At 40.9% G+C, this 13,533-nt stretch overlaps 1 protein-coding gene across 1 annotated transcript in view; it reads right to left on the bottom strand.

The window, feature by feature from the left end:
- UBN2 (ubinuclein 2) overlaps positions 1-13,533 on the bottom strand; it is a gene marked incomplete at its 5' end in the record, with an annotated part of 36,655 nt that overhangs the window by 2,119 nt on the left and 21,003 nt on the right. The window contains 8 exons of the mRNA XM_008949676.1: positions 72-318; positions 4,235-5,770; positions 6,407-6,449; positions 7,815-7,865; positions 9,466-9,609; positions 10,918-11,031; positions 11,682-11,800; positions 12,943-13,072. Coding sequence (XP_008947924.1) covers positions 72-318; positions 4,235-5,770; positions 6,407-6,449; positions 7,815-7,865; positions 9,466-9,609; positions 10,918-11,031; positions 11,682-11,800; positions 12,943-13,072 — 2,384 coding nt within the window. The remainder of the gene's footprint in view (positions 1-71; positions 319-4,234; positions 5,771-6,406; positions 6,450-7,814; positions 7,866-9,465; positions 9,610-10,917; positions 11,032-11,681; positions 11,801-12,942; positions 13,073-13,533) is intronic.

The following is a 13,533-nucleotide window of genomic DNA, read 5'->3' as shown; positions in this document are numbered from 1 at the left end:
TCGGAAGAGAGAAATGCCACTCTGGTTGGTACTTCCGTGTAGGAGAACTGTGTGGTAAGTACTCCACTCACTCTGAGTTAGGCTGTGGTGGAAAGCCGCTGAGGTAGATCCCGAGGTGGTTGTCACTCCAGCTGTGTCCGTCCCAAAGCCAAGCAGCTCCAGGGGGAACTGGAAGGGCACAGTCACAGGAACAAGGCCACCCAGCATCCCGAAGGGAGCCAGCGGTGCTGATGTCACGCTCTGGCTGCTTACGGACAGGGGCGATGCCATGAGGGTCAGGGGGGAGGCGCTGGCCAGTAGTGATGCTCCTGCTGTTGACTGCACAAAGAAGAGGAATGCTTCAAGATTTTAAAGCTTTGAGTTGTGTTCTTTAAGGAGATAAGAACTGACTACCTTCTGTGAAGTGTGGCCCTATTAAGAAATGCATTAAACTATTAATAAATACCCACATACCCACCTAGGACCCCTCCTCACTGTTCATCTGCTAAGCAAGTACAACTACATCTCAATTCAGACATGACAGTAGAGTTGTTCACCTCTCATGTTCTCCTCATCAGCCTCGCAGGTACTTTCCTGTATCTCCTTTTTAATTGTACACTGCATCTACAGTCAGATTCTAATGCAACATTTTCCATTAGATTAAAAATGTGAAATGCTCAGACATAGACATGAAGTTCTTTGGAAGCACATCATTACTCCCCCCTCTTCCAGCCTGGGTCTTAATAGACCACTAACTTTAGAAATAAAGACATTGCTTAGAAGCAATGGTTTATGAAAATGAATACATCAGAGCCCTACACTTCAAGAGAAGTCAGGTTACCAAGGTGCAGGCACACCTAAGTATGTGGAGCTGTGTATGCACACCAACGCAAAAGGTCAAGGCAAATTATCTCCCCACTCTACACGTCACAACGAAATTAAATTCACTGTAGTTTGAAAAACTAAACCACAAGTTTAGCCAGAACATTTTAGCTACAACTCCTAAATCATTCCCCTAACATGAGAGCAGCTCATTCTTGTAACAATCTTTCCTTCACTATGCATATAGTAATTTTATATGCTAATGCTCAATTCTCTGATAACAAAACAGCATGGAAAACATTCTGAATCAGACTCAATCTCAGATATATTTCAGGTAAAAACACCTCAGAGTGAAGAGGACTTCAAACCTGTGCATGTATACAAGGAAGCACTAACTAACCCCCAAACTTAGAATCATATTAATGAATACAAGAGCTTAAAATTAAGATGTCTCCTTGAGTTCTGCAGTATTAACTTGCAGAAACAGCAAAGTAACGAAAACATCTAGCAGAGATAAGGTTTCTGTTATCAGTTTTGGTCTTAAGGCATTCAGATGAAACAGCTGAAGAAAGGTTTGCCACTGCTTACTAGAAAACACAGCAATTTAAAGCAGTAATCCTCTAAGTGTAACCTACAGATGTGATGTTAGCTGCAAGTGTTTGTACTGGACATTTTAGGAGTGAAAGATTTTAAGACATACTCCATCCCACCAGTAGACAAAAAATTGATTAGAAGCTTTAACATAAACAATTACCTTTTGCTGACACTAATTTCTTTTTGCCACTAGTAATTTCACAATAAGCCTACGTACAAAAAAATGACAACCATTCAACCATTCACTGTCTGTATTCTTGACTGTGCAACAAGATAAAAGCCATGCAGTGTATCTTGCAACTGTGGATTTGTAAAATGCCTGAACACAAAGTTGGTTTGTGATGTGCTCTTCCAAGACCTTCCTTACTCTCTCAGGAAGAGAGAAGTCCAGTGATGGAAAGAGCTACAGAGAATGCCCTGATAGAGTTGTAGTTCAGATGTTTCTATCTCACCTATGACAGCACTTCACAGAAGGGTTCACTCTGCTCATGTAAATCTGAGTCAGGAGGATCCTTACAGTCCAAGTCAGATTCTGTTTAAGGGTACTAACAGCAGGTAGAGCTTAGAGGTTCTTAAAAAAGCCACACACTCCAATTTCTGAATTTTAGATTACTTTGGCTTTGTGCTCTAAAAGATGTAAGTATTCCAGAGTAAAGTTTCTGTGGAGCTACAGGAGGTGTAAGCTTATATTCTGGTAAATAACTGTGTCAATCAAAACAGGAAAGGAGGGAACAGTTCTTGGAAACTTCCTAGTTTTGAAAGATATTATCACATGAAATCATCTAGTCTGATCTTCAATGTAAGCAGACCAGGATATTCTAATGAGCAAATCAGGTACCATTCTCATCTTCTGACCTATTAATATATCTCAGATATTAAACCCTTAACATAAAGGAGATTCACTTTCAGTCCTATACAAAGTTTTCAGAGGGGTAACTAACTCCTTAGTACACTGTACCTAACAACTAGCCTGGAGCTGCTGAAGTTCAGCATTAGGTCTTTAATGGCAAATAAAGCCCCCTGTTGACACAGATCTCTTCCCCTTCAGTGTACCTGGACTGGGAGGCAATCTGATTCCATCTTCTCTTGAACCTACACCACTGACCAACCCTCAGCCTGTACAGCAACAACAGCCTCGTTCCACAGCTCACCTTCCTTCTGAACCATTATCAAAGGAATTTAAGTGTCAAAAAACCATCACATGTAAAGTCACAACATTCAGTGATCCCACACGCTGCCCAGTACGCCCAGCCCATTTCCCCTTCCACACACCAGCACACCTGCTGTTGCTGTACTGCAGTATGCACTTCTGATACTTGATCACCCACCACACTCCTGCCAGCTCTCCTCAACATCACTGTCTGGCAAAATGCATTTTGTTCCCCAGGTGATCAGCCTTTCTAAAAAAATGTAACTTGTTTTTCACTATGAGAAAGTTTCCCAGCATTTATCTCCAACACAATACTTAATTCCCTTGGTCACAATCTTTAAGTACTACCATACCCATTCTGCATTTTCTCCTGTATCACAGAAACTGGATTCTGTTGACTGCACCAGGAATAAACAACTCTGTCCCCAGACTATTCACTGTAGGAGTCTTTTGTCTGCTCCAGGCACCTTCCAGAGCACCCAAACAGCAGTGGATCTGGCTCAGCTCTTCTCTGGGCCCTACATGGTGCCTCAGTGACCCTTGACAGCATATGGGTTGTGTTTTTTTCTTCGTGCAAAGTACGCAAAATAATGAGAAGGCTGTGTCAGAGCCTGCCAGGCTTCCCTCGGTTGCTGTAACAGACTTGAGGATAGAAGACCATGGAAATGTCTTGCAAAAATAATCCTCCTGTTATTCAGCTGCTTTAAGAAAAATCTGATAGCAAGCTAAAAGATTATAAACAGTTGCTAACAACTGAGTATGACACATCACTACCACACAATAATGACACAGATTGCTCAGAGAAATGCAAAGATTTCCATTTCCCACACACCAAGACTCCTGATTTACAGCAATGCTGCTTTTAACTTTGTAGCAGTGAAGACTTCAAGACAGAAAGCACAACAAAGAGGTTGGAAAACCTCAAATTACCTCAGTAATTAAATCCTTCCCAGTAAGACAAACACCCAGCTTTGGAACACAGGTTGTCTTCTGGGTAAATAACAGGCTTGCATGGGTTTTACAAGTGTTCTCAAAATACTTGTTCTCTATTGCTTGTTCTCTCCAGTGATAAAGTTCTGCATAACCTCTCTCAAAACAATTTCTAGAATATTTATCTATTAACAAGGTGTCTCATTGAGTGTGGCTAGATGCTACAAAATAGAACACATTTAATCATAAATACTAAAGAAAAGCCCTTGCAAGTATTAATTTTAAATATAAGTCTTGTATTATACTCCAGCCACAAGCAACTGAACTCTAGTTTTGCAAGTGAATCATGAAGTGAACCATGTAATGAGACATCCTTTTTGTATTACCACCACCATTACAAGTAAATATGCAAGAAAACACAAATCCAATACTGCAAGAAAACACAACATTCCTTAAAAATATGGCCACATAGTTTTATCTTTTCTAGTGCTCTTAAAACACAAAACCAAAAGTGAGTTCTGTTCCACAGGACAGACCAAGCACCATTTCACAGTGAGGACTCGTCCCACACTGCTCCTTGTGTTTCACACCAGCTGGAAACACCTATTTACTAGTGTGAAACACTTTCACCACGATTAGCATTGATGCTTAGTAAGCATTAAATTTATGACCCATTTTCAGAGATAGTGCAAGAAAGTGTTTACGAGATGTGACAGGATATTAATAGAAGTTTTAAGTGCAAACTTGTCAGATGCATACCTGCACACTGGCTGCTACAACTGGAGACCCTGAGGCAGAAGATGGTCTGTGTGGAGTTGACAATTGTTTAGTAGCACCCTGTGTTCCACTTCCTGCTCCCCCAGACAGACTAGTCCTACTAGCTCCACTTGAGTTAAGGTTACTGCCTCTGCTGGCAGGTACATTCATTCCAACTCCACCCAAATTATTTTTACCAACAGTTCCAGAAGGAGAAGAGTTGAGCAACTTTGAAGAAGCCTGAGGGTTCTTTGCAGGCTGAAGGCCTGAGGTGCGATTAGAGGGCAGCAAATTCACGGTGGGAGACTGCCTGCTGATATTTACACCACTGCTCTGTTTATGAAGGGGGTTGTTGCTGGAGTGACTACTCTGGGAAACTAGTGCACTTGAACTGGAAGAACTGGGTGTTGTTGCAGGCCTGGGGGATGAGGTGGACTTGGATGAAAATTTAGGCGATGCATTGGGCTTGGGTGTCACAGAGGGCTTAGATGCGGTGGGCTTGGGAGAGGCAGCAGGTTTGGGAGAGGCAGCCATGGAGAAGGGAGGCTTGAAACCCTGGGAAGAAACCTGTGACACCATAGCCTTGGCTAAATAGTTACTAGAGGTAGAGGTGCTGGATGTTGTCCGAGAAACCAGTGGGTGAGACACTTGAGAGCCACTTCCAGAGGAGGGATTAGACAAAGGCAGGCGATACACTACAGATTTCTCTTGAGCCTTGATGACTGGTGAGGAGCAGGACAGTTTGGGATTACTACTCAATTTCACCACTGGATTGGTCTGTGATTTACTAATAGTTGCTTGTAAAGGAGATACATATTTCTGCTGTACAGCTGAATGCTGGTGCACCTTTGTCACTTGCGATGTTGAAGAACCACCTTGAGCCTCAGAAGATGATACTAAGATATTAGCATCCTTGGTTCTTTGAGAGGAGGTGGAAATAGCTGCTTGGGTCTTAGAGGAAGAAACATGAGTCTGTGAAGAGGAGGAAGCAGCTTGAATCTGGCTTGACCTCTGTAGTCCTTGCTGAAGTAGTTTGGCTGGCAAAGGCTCTAGGGAAACCTTAGGATTTTGAATTGAAGATCCAGCAATAAGGCCTGAAGAGATACCAGTGTGAACTAGGTCCTGGGGTTTCTTTGGTACCGGCCCGGTGTGACCAGCGATAAGACTCGACGAATGGGGTGTCTGAGTGGGCTCGACTTTCTTTGAAGTTGCCAGGGGCAGCTTACTCATAATGCTTGCTAGTTTCTCCTCCCTCAGCCCAGGGCGAGGTCTGGATGTTGGGGTGTCGATGGCAGACCCAAGAGGTGATCCCTTGGCACCATTATTGATGACTGCCAGAGCATCAGAGATAGAGTCCAGGGAGGGTGGGTGGAAGGAGAGGTCTTCATCCAGCGAGTCATCCAAGCAGATCGTCTCTGGAGCGGGCGTGCAGCTAGAGCTGGCTGGGGCACAGATGGGTGTGCTGGAGCTCAGGACAGGAGCACAACTTGAATTGACTGAAGACAGACAGATTTTCTGTTCTTTCTTTGGACTGGAGTCCTGAGAAAGAAGAGATCAGACAAGTTTAATAGCCTTTCTGGAGGAGGTCTGAAGTCTGCTTTAGGAGAACGCTATTACTCTGTAAATTCAGATGACCTGAAGAGGTACTATGGAAATTTTCATATACCTATGATATTTAGGGATTGGGAGTCTTGTGTAGTGATTCAATATTTGTATTTAAAAGCCTAGTGCTGTTGCTCCACAGAACTAAAAGTGCCCCACACAGTTAAGAATAATCAATGTCATGAAGCACAGTGTAGCTAATCTGATCACCAGGTAAAGCTGCTGTTGAATTAGGATAACACATCTTGTCTCATGAGAAACTATCCTTACTGTCTTATCCTCCCAAACACAGATTTTTCCAGTGTAGCCCAACTTAATACAAGCTGAAAATAAACAGAAAGCACACATTAGGAAAAAAGTGAAACTTACTGGACTCATATAGTTAACTTTGAAAAAACTAATACAGCTTAAAACTGCCCAGCTACACAGAAGGCTTTTGTACTACTTTAAAGTAATACACCAGCAAGTCAATAAGGTCTCATAGCATTTCCTGATGGGACCCTTCTGCCAGAGGCAGGAGACAGGTTGTATCAAACAGCCATAGAGAATTCAGATATCTAAACAGGCATTTACCTTCACTTTGGGTTTAGGGGCCAGAATCACCTTCTTCTTTGCCCTAATACAGAGAGGACAGATGAGCATCAGAAGACAAAACAAAGGCAAGTCACTTTAACTATTATCCTGATTAAATCCCAATAAACTGGAAAGATGACTACTGAGTCCAGTTAATAATAAACCATCCTTGAAACAGAAAATAGGTTAAGATATGGGGGAACAGAACAAGCACATTTGTTGTCCATGTTTTGGTCATGTGTCTCTAAATAAATCAGATGCAATGTTCACTCAATTACTGATGTAACCTGATACATCAGGAGACCTGTTTTTTACTTTTCTGATTGAGAGAAACTTCTAAACATTAAGCCATTTCAGCCTTCTATAATTTTAAGAGCTTGTCTGCTTAGCAGAGCTTTGTCTAACCAGGAACCACCTATAATAGTTATATTCACTTCACATTGATGGCTTTGTCACGAGGAGTATACTTCATGGTCTCATTTACATTCAAACCACACAAAACCAGTTGCTTCCCTCCTGAAAAAAATGTTAGGTTGCTCATCAGCTGTGAAACACTTGTATCTGGCTTCTGCTTGTTGCAAGAAGCCATTTAACAAACTTCCCACTTCTTCTGCAGTGTAAGTGAACACCCCAGCACCAGCTGCAGTTACGAAGCAAGAACAGGATTAAGGATTATTAGTCAACAGCTTCAACTTAAAAGTTAAGCATTTGACACCAGCTTTTCTCATTTCTATTTTTTCTAAAGGATCAACAGGTTTACATCTTGTAGGTCATTTATTCACCTTTTGTAAGTAACTAGGAATATGTCTGGTTAAAAACCAGCCCTTACTGTAGGTGGACATGACTCAGTTCTACTGTTATGCAGAAAAACATCTTATGTTAATCCTATTTGCCACAAAGGGTGCAGTTTGGGTGCTAGTCAAAGTCCTAACTGTTTATGTGAGTGCTGGCTGCATGTGGGCAGCTCCCGAGAGGGGGACAGCCTTGTCTGAAAAAAAAAAAAATCAAGACAGTCAAATCCTGCTAAGCTACACAGCCCTTTGTGGTTAGAGAGATTTATAAGGAAAAGAGTGAGCAGGAAGTACTGCAGGCTGAGTTCAATGAAATATTCTGCATGGTAAAATTTATACAGTGCACACTGCTTTAAAACACTTTTGAGTAAAAGGCATTAATCCAAAAATTGAGTTATCTAGCCACCTCACAGCAGAGCTGAAATGATGCCACAAGAACATCACAGTTCTATGTCTAAATCAAAGCATTAAAAAGATTATTAACACTAAGTCTTTTCAAACAGATCCCAAATCATCCCCTTTTCCTCTCCTCTGTCCAAAACCAGAGAGCACGAAGCTGGGACAGATGCTATGAACAAGCCAGAGTCAGGAGCAGGCTGTTGCTGCACTGTACTCACGGAGCAGAGGTGAGGTGATTGTGGACACTGCGGCTCTCCTTAAAAAGCATCCTAAAAAAGTGGAGAGAAAAAGACACATAAGGTGATTCTACAGGGACAATCAGCTTATGACCACCAAATACACAAGTACCCTTGAATTCTCAGAAGAACCTTTTGATTATCTCTCCCCAAAGCAGCTAGCACTTGGTTTGTCTGTGCTGCTATCATGATGCAGTTTCAGGCAGCCATAAACAGAATACTAAAAATAAAACAAAAAACCTAACCACCAAAGAGATTTCAAGTTTACGTTCAAAACACCTCAGCAAATGCCCAAGCAGATCAACATAGCAGAATATTACCTCTGTCAGCTGGACGGAAGGAAGATATTTCGAATTTTCTCCCCTCAACAGCTAACATAAGATTTTAAGTATCAAATTAAGGATTTCTGGTAACTCTTCATACTACATGTCCACATATCCATCATAGGTTTGACTTGTGGTTATGTTGCCAGGGTTTTTTTAAAAGCACAGAAGAAAAGAAGTCAGAATACAGTAGCCAAGCTCGTTTCAAATTTTTTTGTAGTATTTTGCATAGGCCATTGTGTGCCCTGTGACTCCAGCTACACTGGACTTCCACATACATTTTACTACAGAGCAAATGAATGGCAAGAGTTGGCATGATAAATTTCATGTGACAAAAGTTGTACATCTTGTTATACACAGGCAAATGAATGAGGTGTAATTTCAAGTTATGGTCAATACCTTACCCCATGCTTCTATACTAAGCTACGAGGAACATGAAACAGTTTAACTGTGCAAAGAGCAAGAATTTTTATCTCTGGGCTGAATTCACAAAGTTCTGGTACTGTAGATCTACTCTGATTAGTAAGAATTTCTTATGAAATGCATAATATTGTATGAAATAGACTATTTTTAACATTAAACACCTAATACTTTTCCAGTTTACATAGCTCCTTCTCACTTGAGGCCACATATAAAGGTAAAAAATTATAAGCCTTCATCATGATAATCCCTACCCTACCCATCCCAACAAGATAATCATCCAACATATGACTTCATTAGGAGTTACCACTGTCAGACCCCAGGAAATACTGGATTTTTCTCTTTCCAAGCATAGGTGTTTGCCTACAAACTACAACACATCACTTTCTAAACATAATCGGGGAAGCACTTCCCTGTAAGTACAGGACAATGTGTAAATTGTTTTGGTACCAAAACTACCCAGTTGGTAAATGAAACCTGCTGGTCAACATCAAATTATGATCAGCCAGGGGTGATCTTGGGGTATGGTTTTGTTTTGGGCAAAACTGCTTACTATATCACTATCACCTTCTGTATCACAGAAAAACCTTCTCCAGCAGTCACCTCCACCTCAAAGCACCACACTGTGGTTTTGGTAAATTCAGTCTCCAGCAGATGACAAAAGGAAATAGCTCATCAAGACAAACAGTGGGGTTTTAGCTCTCAGGCTTGCAAACAAGATAGAACATTTTTCAGAAGTTAATTTTCTTTCTTGAAATATTCCATTTTCACTGACATATTTTGAAGCTTTAACCAATATTCGTAGTAAATGATTGAGTCAAATGTATGACAATAAAAGAGATCCAAGAAATATTTAACACCCACATGAACATATATAGCAGTTATCATACCTTGCCTGCATCCAGCCTTTAGGCCAAAGTGGTTTCACTTCTGTTTCCATAAAAGTTTTGAGGTAATCTTCAGCAGACTGACTTCTATTTGGCTCTAGCTCATAGCATCCCAGCTTGATCTTGACAAGATTACACAACAGAGACCTGCAGAAATACAAAACAAACATACTGAAAGACATAATCCTTTCAACAGCTTAGCAGAAAAGAGGCTGATGAATGGAAGCACTGATAATACACAGCTCCTGACCACTGCCAGCTGCAGGAAGAGCTCTGTTCCAATTGCATTTTTTGGAAACTTGCTACTGCACAAGTTTGTTGCTACAGCTGGTATGATCTGCTACTGTCACTCCTCCATTTTCAAGAGACAGTATGGCTCTTTTTTCATCCTTACTATCATTTTGTAATTGGTTTTACATTTTCTTTGTGGTTTCCTCATAGCTGAAACATCTCCTCTCACTTTGCTCACAGTGACCTCTATCTCATTTAAGATGGAGATTGTCTGGAGGCAAGTGAAACCCATTCTACACTGAGGATGTCATCCCCTTCTGACAGGGACACTGTCTTCTTCACTGCCCTTAATATAAAAGTGCACACAGTAAAGTAACATTGGCCCTTCAAAGCCTCTTGAATGAGAAAAAAAAAAATTCAACCTATTTAAATCTCTTCTTTAAGCACAGCTCCCTCCAAGACAGTTCAGACTATACTGGCTGTATATATTTCAGGAAGTTTGCTTCCCTGTTGTGTTAACACACTAAAAACACTCATCACAAGAAGTCTCCTAGGCCCTTTTAATAACATGCACCCTTGTACTACAATTAGTTTAGATCTTGGATAGGAACTTATCAGTTTAGAAGGATCTGCTTCCTTAAAAGCCTATTATTTAAATAATACTAACTTCAGTTTCAGTAAAATCTGTTCTAGGAAACAGAACAGTGAAAATTCATGATTTCAGACAACCACCTGTGTTACTCTTGAGAGATAAAAGAATTTGTGTTCAGAGGGGATGGGAGGGGTTGAGATTCATGCATTGTGGATGCTGGCTTGCCCAAGGACTGGGAAGCTGGCCAGACCAGCACCACCCATTTGGGTGGTCTGCCCTTTTGTGTCAGTGTTTTGTAACATATTCCCAGACCAGTGGGAAGCAGGTACAATTCTGCTTGTACCTCTGTTCTTTGCCTATAGAAGCTCAAAGGCCTAGGCCCAGGAAAATTCTCACGTATTTGGATAAAGCAAATAAAAAGTTAAAAAAAGGTTTTGACATAGCATGAGCTTGCCATTCAAGGTAAAGAAAAGGGTGTTTTACCATCACAGCATTCTAGCTTGTCTATCTAGCGCCAGCACTCTCCAAAACTTCTGAGAACAATGACTTATTTAACAGTATCATGTAATAGCATCTCCTGGGAGATGCATTTAAGAAGTCAGTGAACTTCTTGGTGGAAAAGGTTGTCTCACCTCACTGTGTCATCCCAATGAAACTTCTTTCTGGGTCCCACAACCCTCTTCCCAGGTTTTTCATCATCATCTTCTTCTGATCCATTTTTTTCTCGTTCATCTTCTGCTTGCAACCTATGGTCAGAACAATTGTTTTAAGTATATAACAGACAAAATGTTTCCTGGAGAAAGGAGTCTTAGGTGTTAGGGGAAAAAAAACTAAAACCAACAACAAAATGGAACTGTCTTCAGATTATCATTAACCCTCCTGAAAGGGTAAACCATTTATCTTGCTTTTCTCACTGCTTCATGGTCCTCAGAGACAAATTAAAACAACATACTGTATGGATATTATCAAGGATGCTAGCTATAAACATCATGTAGTGCCTCTACTAGGATATGCCACGATGATTATTAATCTATTAATGCTGTTCCACATCTAAAATTATTTAGTTGTGAGGGAAACAATTAGAAGGAACAAGGACAAAATAAATCAAGAACCTGGACACACCATCCTTCTCCATTAATCCAGCATTTTGAGAATCTCCAGTACCCTTCTCAGTTTATAATTTTGTTATCTCAAGACCCATTTCAGTCAGTTAATGGAATTTCTGTCTACAGTCAGATAAGAACATTGATTACACAAAACTAAGTACTTTATACAATTCAAGACTTAAGACACCTGTAAACTGAAGCCAAGTACTTTGAGCTCAGTGATGAACAACATGGAGCCAGACATCCAGCTGGGCTCTAGAAAGGGCAGCACAGACTCCAGAAATACCTACTTGGCATTCTTGGCTTGGTTGCGGGCCTGACAGTCCTCTTGGTACTTGCACAACTGCTCAGGCATGACGTTGCTGACAGCCAGCTTCAGCTTCTGCAGTGGTTCTCTCAGTCGGTCATCCTAGGAAAGAGACACCAAAGCAGTCCTACTGGATGCAATGACAAGAGTGTTTCAGATGGTTTCACAAAGATTATTTCCCTGCTTAGTCCTGAGGTGATATGCCCAGCACTACTGACTGCAACAGCCACTGCCCACAAGGCCCTGGAATTCTGTAAGGTGCAGCAGCATGAGAGAAAAGCATATACCTAAAATATCTCCCACGGCTCCCATAACTCTTGAAACCAGAAACGACAGAAGGTAGTCACAAGGAGACACATCACAAACATCTCAAAACATTATGGCATGACCTCATTAAATAATGCCTCAAAAGCTTAAAGACTACATATTTAGAATTGTCTCCAAATATTAAGAACTTCAAACATGAAAGTAATATTCTCTATATTTTTTTTTTTCTACATATTTTAAATTTTCCTTCCTCCATCTTCTGACTGTACATTCTTATTTACAACTGCTTATTGAGATGAACTAAAATGCTAAATGTCTTACTGCTCAGAAATATCATATCAATCTGTTTGCCTTGGATTCAGAGATCTCTGCATTCTTAATCCTCAGATGCTCTGCAAGATTTAGCTCTGGATTTCATCTAAAGAGTCAGGTCAGGATACTTCAGATCATAGATAACTTTTTTATTCAACCGGAAAACATTCTTTAAGAGAAAAGCAACTGTGAATGACACAAAGTATTTGTAAGATCTAGCCACAGGGGAAATATGAGCCACCAGTACAGGCTGGGTCATCCATTATCCATCTAGCCTTTCTTTTTTCTTGACATGGAAGTGAAAGTCATAGTTTTGGGGTTGTTTTTTTGTTTTTTTTTTTTTGTTTTTTTTTTTTTAAGCCTGTCATAACCATGACTATTGTGGCTTTCTAGCTCTGCTACTTTGATAGGTACCCTGGACCCAGCTTTCAAAATGAAAGCACTTCATTTTCAAATAAAGGGCCTGAAGTACTTAAAATATTTGTTCCTAAAGTAGCAACAACAGCAGCTACACAAAAAAAAAAAAGCTTTTAAGCTGATCTAGCAACTGATTCAAGGTCTTTGCTTTATCGGAGACCATGTAGCTGTTGCTCTGCTGTTCCACAGTCCATCCTCATCCCTGTTGCAGCACTGGCTGCTGCTGGAGCTCATCTCCCCACCCTTACCTGAACATTGAGGTGCAGCTTCTTCAGGCGCTTGATCAGCGTGTCCTTATTGCAGGGCACGAAAGCCTCGAGGTGGGAGTACACTCCACTGCGGATGGCAGGGGTCACCTCCTGCAGCTGCAGCTCAATACTGACAAACAGACAAGAGCCAACCAGTGAGGCACTTCAACATGAAGATGACAACAGAACAAAAACCTAAAGCAGCTTTGTATGCATAAACATTCTGGTTACACGTACTGAAACCAGCAGCTTGGGACATTTTCATAGAGATTTTTCTTTACAAAAGGAGAAAGTCTAAATCAATGGCAAGAAACCATTCCTGTGCATGCTTCTTCAGCAATGCTGAACACTGTCATTCAACTTTTGTTTACTTCCACCATTGCACATCCAATCTTGACACATTTTTGACTGCTGCATTCTTCTGGAAACTACTTTTTATTTCTCATAATACAGAGAACCTTCTGTATTGAACACTGAGCTGAGAGATTACAGAGTAAAAAGAACTGGCACTTTCCTTCATGAAAACTGAATGTGTTCTGAGTTATGGAATTACTGGACAGGAAGAAATAATGGCAGTTTTGTTGAATTTTA

Source organism: Merops nubicus, unplaced genomic scaffold, assembly GCF_000691845.1.
Source record: "Merops nubicus isolate BGI_N331 unplaced genomic scaffold, ASM69184v1 scaffold38891, whole genome shotgun sequence".
Taxonomy (NCBI): Eukaryota; Metazoa; Chordata; class Aves; order Coraciiformes; family Meropidae; genus Merops; species Merops nubicus.
Note: the sequence above shows the minus strand (reverse complement) of the source record. Positions and strands in the feature narration are given on the sequence as shown.